General features: G+C 51.1%; 10 protein-coding genes across 10 annotated transcripts; 4 read left to right on the top strand and 6 right to left on the bottom strand.

Moving 5' to 3' along the window:
- Window positions 1–23: 23 nt before the first annotated feature.
- PC9H_001599 (uncharacterized protein) lies at window positions 24–323 on the bottom strand (the record flags this gene model as incomplete). Its single annotated transcript, XM_036771249.1, has 1 exon — window positions 24–323. One exon carries the CDS (start codon window positions 321–323, stop codon window positions 24–26), a length of 300 nt encoding a protein of 99 aa, XP_036637094.1.
- A 157-nt stretch (window positions 324–480) lies between these two features.
- PC9H_001600 (uncharacterized protein) lies at window positions 481–944 on the bottom strand (the record flags this gene model as incomplete). The annotated part of the gene is made up of 2 exons (XM_036771250.1): window positions 481–552; window positions 612–944. The coding sequence occupies 2 exons, from the start codon at window positions 942–944 to the stop codon at window positions 481–483; spliced, it is 405 nt and encodes a 134-aa protein (XP_036637095.1).
- A 1,666-nt stretch (window positions 945–2,610) lies between these two features.
- PC9H_001601 (uncharacterized protein) lies at window positions 2,611–3,720 on the top strand (the record flags this gene model as incomplete). Its single annotated transcript, XM_036771251.1, has 6 exons — window positions 2,611–2,963; window positions 3,021–3,051; window positions 3,106–3,217; window positions 3,269–3,312; window positions 3,367–3,518; window positions 3,579–3,720. The coding sequence occupies 6 exons, from the start codon at window positions 2,611–2,613 to the stop codon at window positions 3,718–3,720; spliced, it is 834 nt and encodes a 277-aa protein (XP_036637096.1).
- Window positions 3,721–3,919: 199 nt separating this feature from the next.
- PC9H_001602 (uncharacterized protein) lies at window positions 3,920–5,094 on the bottom strand (the record flags this gene model as incomplete). Its single annotated transcript, XM_036771252.1, has 2 exons — window positions 3,920–4,811; window positions 4,865–5,094. 2 exons carry the CDS (start codon window positions 5,092–5,094, stop codon window positions 3,920–3,922), a joined length of 1,122 nt encoding a protein of 373 aa, XP_036637097.1.
- A 1,223-nt stretch (window positions 5,095–6,317) lies between these two features.
- PC9H_001603 (uncharacterized protein) lies at window positions 6,318–7,280 on the top strand (the record flags this gene model as incomplete). Its single annotated transcript, XM_036771253.1, has 1 exon — window positions 6,318–7,280. The coding sequence occupies one exon, from the start codon at window positions 6,318–6,320 to the stop codon at window positions 7,278–7,280; it is 963 nt and encodes a 320-aa protein (XP_036637098.1).
- A 156-nt stretch (window positions 7,281–7,436) lies between these two features.
- Window positions 7,437–9,981, bottom strand: PC9H_001604 (uncharacterized protein; the record flags this gene model as incomplete). Its single annotated transcript, XM_036771254.1, has 12 exons — window positions 7,437–7,461; window positions 7,516–7,646; window positions 7,698–7,741; window positions 7,795–7,806; window positions 7,863–7,926; window positions 7,982–8,378; window positions 8,432–8,773; window positions 9,011–9,141; window positions 9,344–9,415; window positions 9,467–9,518; window positions 9,544–9,835; window positions 9,891–9,981. The coding sequence occupies 12 exons, from the start codon at window positions 9,979–9,981 to the stop codon at window positions 7,437–7,439; spliced, it is 1,653 nt and encodes a 550-aa protein (XP_036637099.1).
- A 729-nt stretch (window positions 9,982–10,710) lies between these two features.
- CDC73_1 (accessory factor associated with RNA polymerase II) lies at window positions 10,711–11,977 on the top strand (the record flags this gene model as incomplete). The annotated part of the gene is made up of 6 exons (XM_036771255.1): window positions 10,711–11,098; window positions 11,145–11,275; window positions 11,326–11,431; window positions 11,482–11,508; window positions 11,561–11,648; window positions 11,701–11,977. The coding sequence occupies 6 exons, from the start codon at window positions 10,711–10,713 to the stop codon at window positions 11,975–11,977; spliced, it is 1,017 nt and encodes a 338-aa protein (XP_036637100.1).
- Window positions 11,978–14,719: 2,742 nt separating this feature from the next.
- Window positions 14,720–16,349, top strand: PC9H_001606 (uncharacterized protein; the record flags this gene model as incomplete). The annotated part of the gene is made up of 6 exons (XM_036771256.1): window positions 14,720–14,899; window positions 14,955–15,076; window positions 15,215–15,252; window positions 15,658–15,766; window positions 15,841–15,910; window positions 16,311–16,349. 6 exons carry the CDS (start codon window positions 14,720–14,722, stop codon window positions 16,347–16,349), a joined length of 558 nt encoding a protein of 185 aa, XP_036637101.1.
- Window positions 16,350–17,939: 1,590 nt separating this feature from the next.
- Window positions 17,940–18,418, bottom strand: PC9H_001607 (uncharacterized protein; the record flags this gene model as incomplete). The annotated part of the gene is made up of 2 exons (XM_036771257.1): window positions 17,940–18,094; window positions 18,121–18,418. 2 exons carry the CDS (start codon window positions 18,416–18,418, stop codon window positions 17,940–17,942), a joined length of 453 nt encoding a protein of 150 aa, XP_036637102.1.
- A 785-nt stretch (window positions 18,419–19,203) lies between these two features.
- Window positions 19,204–20,691, bottom strand: PC9H_001608 (uncharacterized protein; the record flags this gene model as incomplete). The annotated part of the gene is made up of 6 exons (XM_036771258.1): window positions 19,204–19,264; window positions 19,328–19,964; window positions 20,018–20,080; window positions 20,133–20,247; window positions 20,303–20,611; window positions 20,677–20,691. 6 exons carry the CDS (start codon window positions 20,689–20,691, stop codon window positions 19,204–19,206), a joined length of 1,200 nt encoding a protein of 399 aa, XP_036637103.1.
- Window positions 20,692–20,856: the final 165 nt, after the last annotated feature.

Raw genomic sequence — 20,856 nt, forward strand, 5'->3', positions numbered from 1 at the left:
ACTTCGGGGGCGTGAGGGAAGCGCTAGGTCATGGATACATCGCCTTCAAAATCGGTGGCGTCTCCTTGAGCCTCCACCTTCGTTACGATCTTCCACGGAATCATGATTTGTCCAACAAATCTGCCTGAAGGATTCTCGTTAAGGCCGATGCGATACTCCTCTGCATTGATCAATAGGATATTGAGGGGTTTGTCTGTGCCAGCGAAAGTACCAATAAAGATACGGCCATCGCTGACAGAAATCCGGAGTACATGGCGTAGAAGAGACTCAAGTCGGCGTAGCGCTGGTTTCGAGGTATCCTGTGCCGGCGTAGGAGATTCCATGATGGTGGGTAGTGAAGGCATTGAATTGAGTGCCATCATTATTATCTGATGAACATTCCAACGATGAACACGTGCTGGGCGCTCTCGGGAAGGAAGTTGAGCTTCGATAAGCGATAAGCAATGTTAATGATATACTTTATGTATCTGCTGTTCAGATCTACTGCCGAAACAAGTGAACTACCGATTGAGGCGGGGGTACCTTTCTCTCGTCTGGGGTCAAGACCTTGTCCTGGGAATCTAAAAGGAACGTGATCTGTATAATGCACAATAGCCAACTCGTCTTTCAACTCCTCCCAGACGACCGGATTGCGCTTCTTCATCGCTAAGAGAGCGTTGTATGTAGCGCAGCCGAGCAGCCTTCGCCCCGAAGTACAAGTTCAAGAAAGCTTGTTCCGCTTGCTGTACAGGGCACCTCGCCGTCTCAGACTTCTTCATATTCTTCAGGATACAAGAAGACGACTGTATTGCCAGCACCCCCGCGTTGAATGTCAAGCTGAATCCCCGCGCGTCTCCTGGCCCATATACGTCCGGCACCGCGGCAAAATTGAAAGGAAGGTGGAACAGCTCGTCAAAATTCTGACGAAAGCGTGTCGGCGTGTGCACCAGACGTTTGATGCCCATTGTGTTGAGGGACCAGACGTGGAGCTTGGTGTACTGGTCGATGAACTGGGTACATACTCCCTTGCCTCCAAGCGGCGGGGCGGTTCGGGGGACGGCTACTAACTCCCATCCAGCAGACCTGCTTATACAAAGGGCCTCTTCAGATACCTGGCCCTCGATGTACAGGATAATCAAACGCGCGGAAGATTTGACACTACGGATGGAGTGGGCGAGCACTGCGGAGGCTATCGCGTAGCTGTTTGTGTAAAGGGTAGAAACGTCGGAGACGGCATTCGAGTCTGCATATGAACCGTTGAAACGTTCTTGTATCACGGGGAAGGGGTTCTTGGTGAAGCGAACTCAGCACACGGTACGTCAAGTCAATGGCTACCAACGTCGAGCGCTCGGATTCCTGAAGGCCATAGCAAACAGAATGCCCTCCGACGACACGCGGTCCTCGCGACATTGCTCATGTTGTTGTCCACCATGGACGGTAGTCCTATTGATCAAACTAACGCGTTTGAAAGTGTACAGCCCGATGGACGACTACCAGATGCTGCAAGTGCGCCGAATTATCACGCTTCACGGCCTTTCGGTTGCCGATGAACAAAGTCAACAAGAAGCGATGAAGCTTTGAAGAGTCATGGAAGGGGAATTACCAAGCGCCGTTATGGTACGAACATCAATGGTTGATGTAATGTGTCTAGTTGCCGTTTACGTGGTCCCACGACACTTGCATTCCAAGGTGTACCCAATGCCTGTACCCGACACATCATTCAGTTAGGACGTTGCAGACAAACGGAGTAGGGGTGCCCACCGTGTTTCCCTTCCTGCGCAAGTCAGTTAGCCTCCGAATTGGTTAGCGGATGCAAAAAGGGATCCCTACGGCCAAATGTGTCTTCCAGGCGTATTTTTCTGGTTTCTTACCGTCTGTTCAAGAATCCAGTTTGAGCACGTCCAGCTCTCCAATGACTAGGTACTTTGAACTCCAAAAGCGTTGAGTTCATCAAGGTTCAGTTCAGTTCAGCTTAGATATAAACGAGGAGGGAAATCGCTCCCATAACAAGCGCTGATATAGCCCATGGGGAATGAATTTTCCACGTTCAATCCCCGCTTTTTGCTCCATGTTGGATCCTGGCTGTAGGAAACGAACCAAATGAACCTACGCAACTGTTCTCAAGTCGTCATCGTGAGCACGCAGAAAAAGCAAACGCCAGATGCGATCCGCAAAATTTCGTTCAGGCCGCACATTTGGTCATTCTCATTTGTGCAACTCGTTGAGCGGTCGAGGTCGCAGTTGGTCTTCCTCTCTCGATGCGACGTGGCTGATACAGTTGAAATCTGAAACCTCCATCATCATTTGACTGCCAGGAATAAGACTGCGGAGTTTCACTCTTCGCTTGCTCTTCGCGGCTGATAGCCACGTAGTGCCCGATCCCATACACCCAGCGCCGAGGCCAAAAGGAGAATAGCAAGAGGATAGGTCGTTCAGCCTCGAGGTACCCAACTTACCAAAAGGGTTCGTAGTACATCCTCGAACCAAAGGTTGCTCATAGTGGTTCGGCCCGGAATTCAACGTTAACCGAGACGAACATACCAGTTACATAAGAAACCAAGGTCGGGTCGGGCAATCTCATAACCTAGTAGACGCTCATACACATAGCTTACGACTTTCAACTCGACGATAATGCAAACCACAGAAGACATCGGAAGTGTTGCTGCGATCATCATTTCTCCGCCTTTCATCACTGTCGACGGATTAGTCAATCTTCGCGATGCCCTCGCCTCAAAGACTTCCGCTGGATTCAGTGGGCAGATCGCGAGGCCGTCATACATCTATCGGTCTGGGGAACCGGCCAAAGTCACCGACCAAGGGAGAGCTCAGTTCATGGCACTTGGCATAAAGAAAGTATTCGATCTAAGGTCACAGACCGAAATCAAGAGTTTTCAAGCACCTCCGTTGGAAATTGACGGAGTCGAGGTCGTGAATTGTCCGATCATGAAAGACGAGGCCTTTGACCCAGCCAGTTTAGCGAAAAGGTGCCACAATATCTTCTCGATTGAACCCCCAACGTGGAATGCGCTAATATTGGAAAGGCTTTCTTCTTTCGACACAGATGAAGTGAAGGTGTGAAGATACCCGTTGCTTTAGATAGTTGTACTAACGACCATTTGATTATAGACCTTTCTTGCTTTGTATTTTAGCTTTTTGAAAGCAGGAGGTCCCTCCGTTGAGTTGATCCTTCGCCACATACGGGACCAGAAGGATCATCCTTGTCTTATACATTGCACTGGTACGTGGTTGAGTGAGATCAACCGAGAATATGTTGATCCACGGTATCCAGCTGGAAAAGATAGGACGGGGGTATTTGTGGCTCTTATTCAGCTGGTGAATGTAAAGCTGATGAACATGGGTTATTTTGAAACTCACTAAACTGACTAGCTGGCTGGAATGGGCGAAGAAGATATCATTAACGACTACGCTCTCACTACATACGGGCTACAGCCGTTGCTCCCTACCCTCTTGAAACGGTTTGAGGCCAACGAAGTCTATAAGAATAACTGGTCGGGTGCCTTGAATATGGCGACCGCAAAGTACGTGTTCCAATCGCCTCTAACCATTGATAAACCGTCTTTGCAAACACCTGATAACAGGGCTGAGACCTTCCGTGCTTTTCTGTCAGCGTTTAGGGAAAAGTATGGGACCGCGGAGCAGTATATTAAAGCCAAGACGTCGTTAAACGATGACGATATCGAGATAATAAGGGCGAATCTCCTGGTATCCGCTAGTGAATAGAGGCTCGCCGCGCAGCGCTCAGTAGTTGAACTATGAATAAGATCCGACGTGGGCGGACCGGCATTTCAGAACTGAAAACACAAACACAGGGCGCTGATGAGGGCGTCTTAATGCAACCAAAATATCAAATACAACGATTAAAATGATAGGTAAGTATATGGTTGTTATCGGTGCGAGGGTGATTTATCCATCTCACGCATCATAGAGTGCATCGTTTGACCTCGGCTCCGTGTTTTGCCATCATACTGTGGTAAGCAGATCGCCACCACCCAAACTCTTCTGCCCAACGTTCGAAATCCCGTTGAGCTATATCTATGGCCGTTTCAGTTTCCTCCGGAGTCAATATCCTCTCCCCCGGCTGGGCCTCCAGCATGAATGGCTTCCGCTCGGTATAATGAATGACGGAGATGTGGCTTTTTAACTCTTCCCAGAGCACCCGATTCCGTTTCTTGATTGATATCAAGGCGTTGTAGATGTAGGGAAGCCGCACCGCCTTCACACCATAATACAAATTCAGGAAGGCTTGTTCCGCTTGCCCTATCGGATACCTAGCTGTCTCGATGTTATTCTTCATATCTCTCAACACAGAGGATGATGTGCGGATTGCCATGACCCCCGCATTGAACCCGAGTCTAAATCCCTGCGGGTTCCCTGGGCCGTATACATCCGGCACGGCAGCAAAGCTGAACGGAAGGTTGAACAATTCATCGAAGTTTCGCCGGACGAGTGTGTCTGCATCTAGATAAACCAGGCGGTCGATGCCATGTTTATCCAAGCCCCACAGGTTGAGTTTCGTGTATTGGTCGACGAATCGATAGTATACGCCCTTCCCTCCTTTTGGTGGAGCAATTCGTGGGACGGCAAGCAGCTCCCATCCTGAGGCCCTGCTTATGCAAAGAGCCTCCTCAGAGACTTGTCCATCGATATATAGGAGAATCAAGCGCGCAGTGGAGTTCACGCTCCGGACGGAGTGGGCGAGGACGGCGGTGGACATCGCGTAGTTGTTTGAGTAAAGGGTAGAGACGACGGCCAAGGCGTTCGGGTCGGATTGAGGGGTGTTTGATTGGTCGTATAGGATGGGGAAGGGGTTTCTGAAGTTAGTCAGTCCATCTTCTGTGAGCGGAACGGGGTATGGGGCACTGACAATATCTGATAGTCATCCATCGGGTTGTATATCCGTAGGTGCACGAGCTTGACAATCAAAAATATTGTGGTGGCCAGCAGCACAAGTATTGAGGCTGTCAGAAGCAGCTTTTGACGGAGAGCATTTCGCTTTCCAATGCTAGGAGCAATTATTGGATCAGACGTTGGAGAACGATTATACGTGCTGGTGGCACCATGCACCGAACTGAACGTGGATCGAGGAGGGGCCATCAAGGGAAGGGTTCATACCGAATATCTCCCCAAAATCGTTGCTCTTTTGAGAAATTCCAAATTGTTGATCATGGAATAACGGCTGAGCCTGTGTCGCGATACCTCTAGGTAATACAATCATCGGACCAGTAATCTTGTGTTTCGTGCATACCACGCCAAGGATCCCATCAGGTGTGATGCGCCCAAAATTCATGTTTAATCTAACTGAAATTCTAGAAATGTGGCAGTATAATATTGGATCGTGAAAGTTGGTCGGTAACTAGGAGGTAACTGGGTGAGCAGATTCAACCCCGATGCCGAGTTACATCATTACTTCCATTCATTATAACCAACAAAATGACCTGGCGAAGACTGGATTGGAGGTCGGGGGCCGCTGAGGTTTGAGACAAAACCGGGCCCTTCGAGTTTCGTCTGCATCGTATAGCCCCGTCAATTAAACCCTTATATACGCACCGCGCGCCAATTGCCATACTTACATAAATCCGGCAGTCACTCGCGCGCGCAGCGCCAGAAAGTGCAGGTTTTCCCACGTTATCGGACACGAAAATGCAAGATTTCAACCAGCTATCTGAAAGCCAGCGATTATTTTGATATCACCTTTGCTCTTTCATCGAAGTAATGACACGCTTCTTCATGTTTCAATTGATCGAGGGCCTGCCAGTTGTTAATTGCAATTGCATTCAATCAATCATTACGCTTGACTCGTAGTAAAGCACAAAAAATGATTGATAAGGTCACTCTCCATCGGCACCGCCGTGTTCTTGTCTCACAGCCTGAGATTCCTAAGGCTGTCAAGTGGTATACAGATCAGATCGACAGTAGTTCGCAGTGCTTGGATGTGAACCATATACCATGTAGAGGCGCATTGTCCCGGATTGTCGTGCCCGCGCGGCGGGCCAGCGCGATGCGCCTCGTACACCGTGACCGCAAGCAGAAGCTATAGCTAGAAAAAATGGGTGTCGCCTTCGATCTTTGACAAAGTGAAGGTTTAGTGCTTGTATCGAGCTATGTATCGACGTAGAGGCCACAGCATTAAGCTATCTGTATATGTGCAAGCAATTAAAAGCCGCAAGGCCAAAGCGACATTAGTGAAGAACAAAAACTCCAAGACATTTTACTTTGTTATATATTACCCCTGAGTGGCTGAGTCCTTGACATGAATAGTATAAAGGGTCTGCTTATCGCTTGAACGAACAAGAAACAGAGCTCCCACCCTTCGCGATATGGCCACAACTCTGACATATGCCGACGCCGCTCGCTTCCAGACGAAGGAACAAGGAATAACACACTATCAGGCTCGCCCTATCCTATCGCCATCCAACGGCTGGATGGACGCGAAATACGTCTTCGAACGCGTCGGGGACCCCCTAATTGCGCCCCCTACATACATCCTTGATTCGGTACCACCCAAGGAAGCGCGTACTCAGGCAATCAGAAACGCGAAGACGACGAAGAAGCATAAATCCGCTAAGGAGAACCTCCAAGTCAACCCTCAAGAACGCGTCGCGAGGAATCCCAGGCAGGTTCTCGATGCCGCACCTAGGAACCACGGACGCGCGGAGACAACACGACGCGTCCACAGCGCGCTACATGATAAGCCGTCACCTAACAATCCATTCGCATGCCTGGAAGTTGAGCACGGAGAGAGCTTGGAAGAGTCTGATTCGGAAACTTCGGAAACAGACTATCAATCTTGCGACGCTTCGACTGGCGAGCTCATTGACCGAGATGGGTCTACGGGAGGAAGCGGTGAAGAAACCACTTCGCCCGCAGAGGACTACGCGAATGGCATTGAGGGTGCCAATGAACACTCGCTATCGTCCCCCGTCGCGTACTACCCCTATCTCGACGCGTGTCACGACAGGAGCTGGCGGAATAACGAAGATCACCTTCCACGCAATCCCCCACCTTCCCCGGCCCTCGCCAATGAGGACTTACCAGTACCTCTAAGCCCTGGATCCGAACACGCCAAGGCAATGCCTGAGCTGTTTCGTCCCAGTAATCCCACCCCAAGAGAAGCAACGTTTGGCCCCTTCTATGTACATTACGAAACGAACGCCCTCACGGAATCATCAACTCGCACGGAGGGATTTCAAAGACCACAATCCGTAGATTTGATAGAGTCGAGGTTGGGCGGTGTCCCTAGACTCTGGAAGTTGATGGGTTGGCAGGATGGGCGTGTTTGAAGTCTCTGGCATCTATCACGATCTTCTTCATTCACGCCCATATTTACCTCTGTATATACCCTTGTATCACTCGTGTACAGGTTTCAGCATCACTCGTATATTCTCGCTCGAGATAGATCCATATTCAACACAGCTTGAAATGGCTGTTCACACGATTTACTTGCGGCGTCCGACGTTCTCCCTACCAATATCTGGTTTCAGAATTGTTGGGTTCAGTGAATTGATCATCACTTACGCGAAGCGGCCAGCGAAGTTTCCGGGTGGAGTGTAACGGCAGACAACATACTTGGATGGCTGCTGGAATATAGTGCCGCCCCTGCAGTTTCCGATGGCACAAGCGACTTGCTTGCTACTCTTCCAAACAACCTAGAGGACATAAGAAAGGATTGAAGCTCGTTGTACCCACTGTCGCCATACCTGAGTGAAATGCCCAGTTGCCTGCGAGAATCCGGGGTGATTGTCTAGTGATACAGGGTGAGCGGAGGCGAAAAGCCAATATATTGCGGGGTCTCACAATCGTATTTAGCTGGATGGCAGCACAGTGTGAGATCAGTGCGCTGGACTCGAAAGACAGAAACTCACAAGCTTCGTCCATCCAAGACTTGAGACCAGACGAGAAACCGTAGCTACCGCCAGTTCCAGCAGCCTGCGAGTCGTGGAATTAGCGCTCTGAGGGTCCTAATGGTGTTCAATACACGTACCAGGTTCTCCCCGTATTTGCCTTGCCCGTTGCTGTGCTGGAACTTGCATTGATTAGCCCACTGTTGGGTGCCAGGATACAAAGCATCGCTCCAGGTCAACGCTGGTGCACCATATTGAGCACGGTAAGCGTTGTGTTGCTTCACGACTTCAGTCTTCCAGTCGGCGAAGATAGCTGCGCCCATTTCTCCTTCACTGATATCGAAACCCTCCGCATCGAAATGCATAGGCTCGAAGACGATTTCACCGGCTTCCGGGAGGCTAGGATCGAAATCATCGACCGTGAACACTTCTTGGCTGATGCCGCTGCTGGGCAGCGACTTCGCCACGAGTGCCAGGGTGAGAGTTGAGAGGAGTGCAGAAGACCAGCGCATCGGTATTGGAGTGGAATGAGGAAGTCTGTATGAGACTACTGAAAGTGAGCAAGAAAGGTTGCGTCTTTATACCTTCACAGGGGTGAACGGTACGAAGGAACATCCGAGGATGCTTCTGTATGGGAGGACGCAAGGGCCGCTCTTGTTTCGTCAGGGTATGGCGGCGAGTAAGACCTGTGCTCAGCGGGTCCTTGAGTACTCCCAAAGCAAGAGCGCCGACGCCCATTGGACCGGAGCATCCTTCTGTGGTACCTACGAGGAGGTATATTCGACACCGGAGGATGCAAACCAACCAATATGGTTGGCCCCGGATCATCATAAGCATTTATGATCTTCTTGATACCCGAGGCAATACTTGGCGGCCGCGCGTTTGTGACTAGAAATGGATAGTCCATGTCCAATCTTAATGTAGAAGGTATCCTGGACGGACGGGTGAGAGAAAGCAGCGGCGAGAACAAAGGCATTCGATTAAGAATACACACTATACGAGGTGTCTGAAGGGATCGACCCTCCATCCTACCTACACGAATCAGATGATAGACGTAACTCTAACGTGACGTTCATAAGCCTATGGCGTCCAACAGCCTCCCTACATTATCACTATGCAAATTAACATGTTAGAATCTAGAAATAACACCCGGGTGGGACGAAACTCACGCAAACTGGCCCAAGACATTTCCGGGTGGGCTGTATCTACAAACGATGAACTTCGCATTTTGCGAGAGGACGGTACCAGCCGGACAGTCGGAGATGGCGCAGGCAACCTTGTCTGTGTTCTTCCAGATGACCTTTCATGACGTGAGCATTGTGAATGTACCACGAAACGAGGGTCCTTACAGAGGTGAAATGACCTGTATCAAGTGCGAACGTTGGGTTACTATCTGTACACGGGTCAGATGACGGGCTGTAGGGAAAGGACGCAAGCGTACAATCGTATAATTCTGCAGGGGTTGGGAGATGTCAGTGAATACGTCTGGTAGGACAGGGGACACTCATACTGGCTTCATCCATCCAGGCGGTGAGACCTTCAAGGAACCCGTATTTCTGCCCTCCACCCGCAGCCTGCATAGACACTGAGTGGCCTCCTTGGACACTATGCGATAACCCACGTACCAAGTTTTCGCCGTATTTCCCGTTGCCGTTGCTACGGAATAAGCCCCCGAAGCTAGCAAATTTAGATAGGGCCTCACCTGTGCTCGAAATTACAGCGTTTAGCCCAATCCTCGGCTTCCGGGTACAGATCATCACTCCAGCTCAAAGGTTTGGCTCCGTACTTGTTCCTATAGGTATTATGCCCTTTCACCACTCCGTCCTTCCAGTCGTCACCGGTCTCCGCGACCGGTCCTGTATCTTTGCTTTTGTTGGGCTTCAGGTCAGACAGGTCAGGAAGGTCTGATAGATCGGGAAGGTCCGACAAGTCAGGGAGTTTGAGCTTTGCGCCTTGTATATTAATATTCTTATTGGGTTTGCCCCAGTAGAAGCCTGCAATTAGAACTAGTTAAAAAACCATCGTCAGATAGAACGTATCCTAGCTGACCATGCCGATATTTCTGCTTCGTATGAGAGGGCATGCTACCCACAGGTATGGCTAAGACCATAATGAGGTAGATGAAGGCGTAAGTGTACATGTCGTGGTCGTTAATGCGCGAACGAATGTGGGTGAAGTAGGGACAGTCTAAGGCCGCTGTCAGTCCTCGATGCGCACTAGTCGAGCGTTGAATCGACTTGCCGTCTCCAGGACGCTGAGCACGAGCATCTATTAGAAAGTGGTACGCAACGACGAGATAACAGGACTCTTACCAGCGTATATGGATCAGGGCGAGATGAGAGCTTGTTGGGGGCTAGCATACGATACCCTTATTCTATGATCCCACCAAGCAGCTGGAATGTTGACCGTCGTCGTAGGTGAAAGGCAACACGATACAACACGATACCGTCGCCAGCGCAACACCGAGTTTCCATGTTCTTGTCAGCGTATCTCCACAGCTATGGGGTGGGTCTGACGTTGCGCCTGGAGTTGGGGTTATTTCGAGAGCTAGCGGGTGACCATGTCAAGTCAATATCTCAACTCCAAGTATAGCACGGACGATATCGCGCGTCCTGCGCTTCCATTCGGTCAGGCTTGATTCCATTCCGAATGATGCTTGGTAGTCAAATTGGTATTTGCGATGTTGAGATCGATGGCAATGAAAGTGCTAAACTCACCAGTCTTCAACAAATTCCGAACCGTAGCGTTCACGTGTCAATCCCCACGGTCAATGGCAACTTCTCACAATCATTGTGTAGACCAATCACTTCTTAAACCTGAACTATTCACTCATTTCCAGGCTGGCCTCATCGCCGACAGCTCTTGAAATATGTCGGACTGCCTTCTTGCGCTGAGACAGGCCATAAAATCAAAAGCGGCCGTTACATTTACAAAAGACGGCGAATCAACAACTTCAGTTTCCGCCGCAACCCACGTACATGTTCCTCCCAATCACTCTTTCCCGAAGGACACCCCAACCCGCTACCGGAAGCCGGATTCCAAGTCTTCGGACCCTTCTGCGAACCCTCAAGACTTCTACTCTCTCGTCGCAATCTATGTAGCATGGATGCTGAAGGATCTCACGGGCTCGGAGTACATGAAGCAGTGTCGAGAACACGGTCTCTCTCTGGGCTATATCAGTATAACCGAGCGCAAGGCCGTAATAGACTGGCTGGAAGGGAAAGACACACATCCCGAGCGATTCGCCCCCCTCTCAGGTGAGTTGACGAGGGGACGCGCGAACAATAGCTGACAGTTTGCCAGACGCGAACTCTTCACCGTCCAAACGTAAATACGTCCCCGACACCGCGGATACCGAAGCGGTCAAGAAAATCAAGCAGAATGAAATCGAGCTCCAGGACCGCAACAGCGTGCTACGAGGCATCAAGCCCAACGTATGTTCAGTCTACTCCCGGCGCCGCGGGTGACTGACCGGGTTGTCTAGAATTTCTCCAATATCCGCGCCTCGTACGCCGACAAGTTGAAGAAGATGAAAGACGCTGGTAAACCAGGCGCCGGTGCGCTTCCTGCAGTGGGGCAATCGTCGACAGGTATGTATTGTTTAGCTAACTTGCTGCACGGAATTCTAAGCCGTTGATAGATCCCAAGATGGCCGCTCGTAAAGCTCGTGTGTACTCCATTTCTGCTGAAGTCTACGCGTGCTCAGGGACTACGTGCAGGCAACATGTATCCCATCATCATGATTTCATCCTCTCCAACTGCCCTCATCACTATGTACAACGTCAAAAAGTTCCTTCAAGAATCGGTGTACGTCTGTCCAACTCCTCCATGGATACTCCTCTCATACTTTGCCTTCAAGGTTTGAAACGTCACAGGACGCTCGGAGCAGAGCCGCCGCGGAAGGAAATCCACGGCCGGAAGACATGATTCCAATATATCGCAAACGCACGCACATCGACTCCAGCGGCAAAGAAACTGAGCACCATGCACGATACTTTGTCGTGGACAGCACAGAAGCTTTAGCCAAGTTCGGAGCTGACGCGTGGGACCGTGTGGTGTGTGTTATGACCACCGGTCAAGCATGGCAATTCCGACCGTACAAATGGAATGACCACGGTGCGTTGTTTAAGGGTTGATTGTAGGCTGTGTGTGTTGGAGTTTATCCAGCGAACACCAAGGTGAGTGACTGACTTAGCAAGGCAATTTAGTGAGTGTGAGAGCAGATAAGTAGCGTGGGAACGAAAATGAGCGTAGTCCAAAGCGACTCTGAGTTGTGTTTCGGTCAAGCATACGTTCCCCGTGCGTTCCCTGTAGTGCGTCAGACTGTCAGCTGTGTGTTCCCTTTAGTACAAGCACTTACCTTGGGAGTTGTGTTTCAATCAAGCATATGTTCCCTGTGCTAGTACATCAGACTGTCAGCTTCGGCCGTTAGATACAAGAAGTTACTTACCTTTGGCAGATTATTGAACACTAGCACACTTTCTACTATTTATCCCTTTCATTCCATGCACAGACCATCCCCTGCCAGCGCATCGTACCAAGTCCCCGTCTCGCTTAGGACTTGGCATCCATTGTGTGATGTTTCACACGTTGCATGCTTATCGTAAGACTCGGTGTTTCTCAGGCACACGTAAGCGATACAATATTAGTCAAGACGGCGCGCAAAGTAGTATTTGACAAGGTAGAATACCACAGCAAGTGTCCTTATAATCCATGATCACTAGTATATCAAGAAGATGTCGGTCATCAATGGAAAGGGTGATGCGGCAGAGGGTTCAGAAGATCGGAGCTGAGCCAAATAGATCCAGTAGATGCAAGCAAACAATGAGCTGCCAAGTCCATTCTGACAAATGTTTGGCAGCCGAAGTGGCCCTGGATGCTCATTACAATGATGTGATGGTCGGCAGACACTCACAAAACAAGCAGGAAAGGGGAAAGAAACCAGAACGGCATTGCCTCAATGAGGCCAAGCATGTGGGGTGGCCGGGTGATGTTTACGATGAGATAGATGTGGCATCAGGTCGACATTTCAGCCAATATCTGCAGTCATGTAGCTGGTCAGCGGAAGCTGAAATCTCAAATTTCGAAATTTCAAGCTGTTTTCGAGCATGGGGGCTTATGATGTGAGTCAGGAATAGACCGTATGGAGTATGTTGCAGCGGGATGAGTTACATCAGGGAATTCAGGCTGGTCACAGGACACTTGTTGACAGCATTGGACTCGCTGGCAGGCAAGGAATGGAGCAGAAAACAGCAGAACACCATGGCCTCTACAATGCCACACCCATTCTGGGACACATACTCCAAACGAGGGGAGATCGGGTGGGCGTCAGGTCAAAATCCCGGCATCTTGAACGTTTTTTCATCGCAGAATGTGCTCACTTGGTATCAAGTGGTTGATTGATGTTTGCAATAATCTGGACAAAAAGTGCTGGTCGGCGGGAGCTCAAATATCAAATTTTGAAAATCCGAGCCTATTTTGGAGCGTGCAGGCTTACGGTGTGAGAAAGGAAACAGAGGTGTGGCGTCACAGATTGGTGGCAACGTTGGCTGGTAATCTGGATGTTCGAGTGGAGGTGGGAAAAGGGCAAGAATGTCATGGCCTCTACAAGGCACGTACTCCAGGCAAGGGATGGATGGAGATGTAGGGGTGGCAGGTGGTCGAGGGTAATCTGCAATAAGCTGGACAAAGATTGCTGGTTGCGGGACGCGTGTATACCAATTTTCTCAAATTTCAATCCTTTTTACCCTACACCCGCAGATTGCAAGTAAGAGAGTGGCCGTGTGCTGTCGGTGACACTGAAGAGGATGGCAGAGAACACATGATGACACCTGGAGATTGCAGACAAGGGTACAAGGACATTGGTGGGGATACATGAATGCCAGACATTCGCAAACATTGTCTATGTATTTACGCTTGGTTTGAGTAGCTCGCCGCATGCTTTCTAGACAACGGCATGGGTAAGGGTTGAAAACAACGCAACGAAAAAGAAAACATACCTGTTACCATTATTGGTCGTCTGGAGCCAATGACCACCCTCAGATGAGCCAAGGAGACACAGAAGCAGAGCGGGACCCTTCTTTTCGTAGCGTAAGTGGTCGCAGATCCTTGTCGCTGGCATTGATGTGGTTCGAGACGGAGGAGCGGAGTTTGAACATCTGCCCTAATTTGGTTCAAGTCTGTAAACGCCTAATTTAGATGTAACCCGTACATCCACTCCCGCTCGTTCTTGTGAGGAATCTGCTGCTAATGACCTACAGAGCTGTAAGTAATGTGTATTCAGTCATTCTTTGCTCTTTTCAATTCAAAGGACACCCAGAATTGAAACTACCAGCTGCTTACACCGGGCTCATTATCTCTGCCAAAGGTATTCCATATGGCCGTGTTCAGATTGCAGAACATTCAAGCTATTACAGGCGCATAGATACCAGGGTAACACGCTTGCCTTGGTAGAGCAACAAGGCCCCGATCACATTATTTCCTCCGGCACTCCGAGCCAGATTCTCAATGCACAGCAAGTTCGTTCCATTGCAATATAGAGTGTATAGTATGCTGGTACGTGCACTGATTACATGCAGTAGTAGTCCACATTATCCCTCTGAAGGTGCTACAGGTGTCCCCCCATCCACAATATCTCTGCAACTCACGGAGAACTCACACCTGACCCTCTTCTCCTCGTTGTACTCCACTCCCTGAAGCAGATTCAAATCGCAAGGTCCCCGTCTCTTGATGTGATGTAATAGGCGCTTAGTCGGCTCGCTTAGCCTGCAACGTAAGGCTCAGCATTCAAGATTTTTTCATGGAAGCTCCCAAGTCCCTGGAGCTCAGGATAGCTTGAAAATGCTGTTTCCGATGTTACCGCCCTTTTTTCCTATATAATGTGGGCCATCTTTGCTGAGTACTCTCCATCCTCACCAGGAACTCTCTTCTCCACTCCCCTACCCATCCTCCTCCAGCTCAAACGAGCTATATCTTCCATCTGTCCATCCTCTCCTATCCGCCCCTTTTCGACTTGCTATCGATTTCGATGGTTTGTCAGTCGCACACATTGGCTACTGGTAAGCTTTTGTTGCACTTTAGTGATCATTGTTTACTGACATTTTCCATCTGCAGTTAATACCAGCAATGAGTGGACTATTCCCCGAAGCTAACTGTAGTACTACACCCTGCATTGTACGAAACTCCTCCCATCAATTACTCGCGGTCAACATCGACGGCTGCGCTCTCTACTCCAGGTCAGTTCATTTCTCCACTAATCCCACAGTGCTGAATTTGATCAATAGATTGATTGATTCTTTTTCATCACGGCGCCCCATTCAACTACGCTATCATTCTTACTGCAACGCCTGAAGGCTCGATTTCCTTCATTCTAGGCTAGATCATCGGTTCACCTATAACAATCTAGTCAAAGGTAAGCTTGCATCGCAGTTTAGCCATCACATTTCACTGATATACACTACAGCTGGACTCTTATTACTTGACCATTCGCTTCATACCGATTCGTCGACGAACTGACAGTTAGTTTGATTTCATTAACGTCCTGCACCCATTGACTCTAGACTATCATCATCCAACAACACCCACTACACCGGTCAGCTCAACCGAAGAATACAGTGGTTTTCATGAATAAGTCATCCTGGAAACAAGCCGAACACGACCAAAAGACAACGGTTTCAATACAGAGTGTGTGGTGGACATTGGTTACAAGGTTGGGAGTGTATTATCATTGAACTAACCTTGAAAGATCAGCCGGTCCATCGGGGGGCTCGAATCGAAGCCGAACCAACGTCCAATGAACCCCGTTGACACAATTCAGCCCTACACACTCGACCGGGGGATGACGGAGACGACAACGATGGCATTTTGCGCCAATGGCCCAAGCTCTCAAACACCAACCATGGACCTAGGAGTAAACTCGGTTCGTGGTAAGTCTCACATGGCTCGAATACGTGGCTATACTCACCCGCTCGCTTCATAGCTTGCTGGATCATCTTCTCAGCACAAAGCCGGGCGTCAAGGGCTCGAACGAGTTTGTCGTGGGGTCGGCTGTTGGATACTACAAACGAGAGGTAAGATCTACGTCCATAGTAACTGACATAGAACATATTACTTACATCTCTCGCACTCGTGCGGATTCAGGGCTGTTCACGAAGATCATTAGGTATGTATTCGTTTTGTGCGACGTCATCGACAACGGCTCACACGAGGTCCATCTTGTAGACCCTTCGATGCTGGATTCATCATCGGGGAGGAATTCTCCAAGCAGCTAGCTCGGGTAACATTACGCACTCGATGACAACAACCGCGACGAGCTGATACATCAACTGTGCACGCAAACGGCGGCAGGGCGATCCAGGGACTTGCTTGTGGGCGAATTCATGCATCGACTGCGAACTAGCTATGTTCCAGAGGTAATCATTGTCGTCAACGCCGTCGTACGGCTCGCTGACCTTGATCGTTTATCCCCAGATGTCTGAATTCGTGGAGACGGCCCTAGAACTGGGCTAAGCAACTCGTAAGTAATCGTTTAATTAATGCCCGACACGTACCCACGAAGCAGATTTGCACTCACTGTCATGGAAGTTCCTCAGATCCATCTCCAACCAACCCACGCGACACGACGCAGCACATGCGCTGACGGACGAATCATCCAGATTCATGCCTACGCCGAACCTGCGAATCCAAGGCAGAACACTCCACCGTGACGGTGAACAAGTGAGAGATGATCCCGACGCCGTGAAGTGAGAGACTGGGAGACGCAGCGAACGCTGAACGCTCGAGCGCTGGATGTCGTAGCCAAACGCAGGCCTTGAAGTGTGAGACGTGAACACGAGGGTCTGGTAGACGTACTCTGAAGAATGAGATCAGGATAGTTACTTAGATGTAGACGTAGAAGATCGGGGTCTCACCAGGCTGACCAGAGACCCGGGTGGCGTGGACGTGCGTGGATTGTTAGCGAGTTCGAGCGACAGTCTTGTAGAAGATGGTGCCGTGAGTCTAGTCTCCGACATGAGATGACGTGCAACGAAGTGACAGACGACGGACGACGGACGCATTGTAGACGACAGTGTAACGACGTAGCCAGCGTAAAGGTACGCGGCACCGTTCAACTCGGGTAATCGACTAACTTGCGTGATTAGATGTGTGAACAACCAAAGTCTACAAATCAACGTCGAATAAGTATCGCGAGTCGGGGAATAGATAAACGGGTATGTACCTTATCCTTGTGTCTGCCCATGGTGCTAACATTAGTATAGAGACCCCCAACCACTCGAGATCCACATGATGCTGCGTAGGTAAGTCATCTGAAACCCATCTATTATTCACCTAGTTACTAATCGATCTAGCGTGTAGTGTTCTTGACATTAGTGCCCGGGCACTGGGGTATCGCCTACGCGTCGCGCGCGCGATCCCGTCTTTCCAACGCTCCAACAATGTGTCCGTTTCGACATCCTGTTCGCTCTTTCGCTTCCTTCTCTTTCCTTCGTCGACTAACCGAGCATCGTCGTGGAATGCAGCTTAGCGTCTTAATCGTTGGCACTCGCACTCGCCTGCGATAACGATGCGATAACGAACCAAGTAAGTGACTGTGTCTTGATGTCAACGAAGGGCTGACTTACTATTCTTGTCAGCTAGTCAGCAGTACTCCTTGGTCCTTGGTACGTATCCCCGCTCTCGTTTCGTTTCGTTTCGTTGGATCGGTGTTGTGCGTGGTTATCATTGTCGTTCTCCTTTCTCGGCGTTGCATTTGCTTCCGTCGTTTGGGGCTGCCTCGAGTCTTCGCAGGTCGTGTAGCCCATCTGCATCCCAAACACTCCGTCTCACACGCTTCCTCCTCCGCTTTGCCTTGACGAGACCGTGGACTTGATGCGCGCCAGCGGTACTTCCACGGTTGCGGCGGGCGAGTGGAGGTGGTCGCAGAGATCGGAGCCACCTCGTGCATCGCTGCGCTCCATCTGCTTGTTGTCTTGTCTCGCGTTGTCTTGCGATGGCCGTGGACTTGATGCGCGCCAGCGGTACTTCCACGGCCTGGGCTTGATTTCGGCGATTGGAGGCAACGCGGACCTCGCTGCATTGTATTTCTTCGCGATATGGCGTTTATTTAGCGTGTGCTTTCGTTTCGAGCAGGTGGGCGGCCGTCTCTCTTGCAGTCTCGTCGTCGTCGTCCTCGATGACGAGCTTAGACTTCTGGTAGACGGAGTCGGATTGGATCATCGTGTCTGCTCGTTCTGCGCCCCGTCGTTTCATTTCCCCTCCTTTTCTTCGATGGGGTGCGCACATTTGCGTTCGTTTTCTGGTTCACTCGAGCTCGACATCGACGTTGACGAGATTCGACGGGCGCGAGTCTCTTTCTTCAATTTCTTCTGTCCTTTCCCGTCCGTTTCTCTTTCGCTCGTCTTTCTGCGTGCGCTCGGCGCTGGCGGCGTCTCATCGAGGCCATCGTCTCTGTCCGATCTGCCCCTCTCTTCGTTTCTACGTCGTTCTTCGGACTGCTTAGACTCGTCCTTGCTCTCGCCTGCGCATTCGGCCCCAAAGTCGTCCCGTGGCGAGCCTTCGTTTGCGCTCGCCGTCCGCATCCCCACGTCGTCGCGATTCGTGGTTTCGAGCTCACGACGCGCCGCCCGAGATCAGCCACGCTGGGAACGATACGCTGTAACGCAGAGACCAAACTTGCGCGATCTCTGCCGTTTGTTTCCCCATTCGCGTTGCCTCGCGTCCTCGTTTCGCGTCCCATCTACGTGTTCGCGTTTTCTGCGCGCCTGGGCTTCGAAGCTCGCCGTCGCAGGTCCGCGTGCGCGTGGCGGCCCCACCGAGTTCGGGCTCCCTGTACCCCAACCCGCGTCATCTCACTTGGAAAACACGGGGTCAGCGTCGACTAACGACTAACGAAGGCGGGGAGACCGCACTTACACGTACGCGATCTCCCCAACTTGCCTCGTGTCCCTCCGACTTGCCTCGTGTCCCTCTTCATTCCCTGCGTTTCCCGTGCGCTCGCCGCTTGTCGCCCTGTTCACGCCGTCGTCTCGTTTCTCCGCCGCGCCGTTCGCTTGCACTGGCGCCTCGCTACGCCGTTCTTAACCTTCTTCGTGGAGCCGGGCAAGGGCAGGGACGCAGTCTGACGCGTGCTGCAGGCAGTCTTGGGAGATAACCCCTCGTTTAGTGGAGCCCCATACCACTCGTATTCGGCGATCATGCTCGAGTGGGTGGGGTACGTGCTGTCCTTGCTCCCATCGTCGACCCTTTGCTGCCGTTTCCGTCTCCCTTCGTTCTGTCGTCCTGGCGGAGGTTTGCATCGTCGTTCACCCTCCTTCGTCTTCCTTCATTTATCCTCTCGCTGTGCCTTGATATCCTTTCGTTCCATTTAGTGTTCGCGCTCGTGCTCGTTGGCGTTTGTATCCGCGCGACTAACCCGTTCTCTAGCACTATTGGAGGAGCCGTAGCATTAGCTAGACGAAGTACATCAAGTGCTACCGCGCGATACGTACGTACGTAGTCTCTCTCTCACACTCTCTTTCTCTTTCTCTTTTCCGTCTCTCCTCTGTGTTCTCATTTCCGTTTGTCGTTCCCCTTCCTTCTTTCTCCTTTCGTCTCCATTCGTCGTGTCCCCACTGGGTGCCTCAGCAGTGCGGAGTCGCGTCCAGTAACGCGTCCATGCGTGCGTGCGACGTGCGTGCATATAGGGCCGTCTGACGTAGTGGAAGTCGGTGGTGCCGCCAACGTTGCCCATTTCGCGTCCCTTGCACTTCCCCGTCGCGTCGGCGCCGGCGTTTACCCGGTTACCTTTAAACCTGTTTACGTTCGCTCCCATCCCTCGTGCCCATTTCTCGTTTCTCGTATCTCGTATCCCCACTTCCCCTTTCGCTGCTTTCCGATTCCGCTCGCGTTTCGGGGTATTGGCTTCGCCGCCGTCATCGCGTGACTGTGCGGGGAAGCAGGACGGCGTAGGCGTAGGGACTTGGCACCATACTGGGATGGGATGGGATGAGATGGGATGGGGTAGGATGAGATGGGATGGGATGCTGACGGCGCCCTTCATCGTTTGGCTCTCGTTCGCGTTCTGCGTCTGCGGAACCTTATTCACGTATCGCCTCTGCAATGCGAGCAATGCGGCCCGAGGGCGCGCTGACGCAAGAACACGTCAGCTGGCGTCCGTTCGACCGAAAGAGGGGACGCACCTTTACTGATTTCCGCAGACATTTCCCCTTTTCCTCGCTGAGTTTCTCCGTCCGGCTCGTTCACTTCGTTTCGGTTAGTTTCTTGACTTCCTCTCCGTTTCCCGTTCGCGCGTACTGAGAGGCTGGGCGTTGGACGGCGGATTGGGCGTTGGAGAGTGATTGAGGACGTGGTCTATGCGCGGTTGAGTGTTGGGCGCGGTTGAGGACGTGGGAATCGGGTAGTCGAGAAACTGAGTGAGCAAATGGGTGAGTAAGAAGACGGAATGGACAAAATGGGGTACGCACGCGGTCCTGCGTCGTGTCCCTGAGCTGGAGAGACGGGGGACAGTCGACAAAAGGTCGCGGGGATGGTGCATGCGTCACAGAAAGCGGGTTGGAGTCGGCAACGAGAACTGATCGTTTGAGAGAGGGCGTTGGCTGAGGACAAGCGGAGAGAGATGGCGAGATGTTGAGAGGCAAAGGGAGGGGATCGGATGTGACGCGGCGTGTTGGGTGGTTGATACAGGCGGAGAGAAAAGAGGACGACTGAGACAAAGGGGGAGCGAGTGAGCGAAGTGGAGGGAACAGGCGGCGAATAGCCGTTGGAGTGCCTTGCTTATTTCGAGAGCTAGCGGGTGACCATGTCAAGTCAATATCTCAACTCCAAGTATAGCACGGACGATATCGCGCGTCATTCGGTCAAGCTTGATTCCATTCCGAATGATGCAATTGGTATTTGCGATGTTGAGATCGATGGCAATGAAAGTGCTAAACTCACCAGTCTTCGAACCGTAGCGTTCACGTGCTAATCCCCACAGTCAATGGCAACTTCTCACAATCATTATTTGGACCAATCGCTT

The sequence above is a fragment of the Pleurotus ostreatus genome, assembly GCF_014466165.1.
Source record: "Pleurotus ostreatus strain PC9 chromosome Unknown scaffold_1, whole genome shotgun sequence".
Taxonomy (NCBI): domain Eukaryota; kingdom Fungi; phylum Basidiomycota; class Agaricomycetes; order Agaricales; family Pleurotaceae; genus Pleurotus; species Pleurotus ostreatus.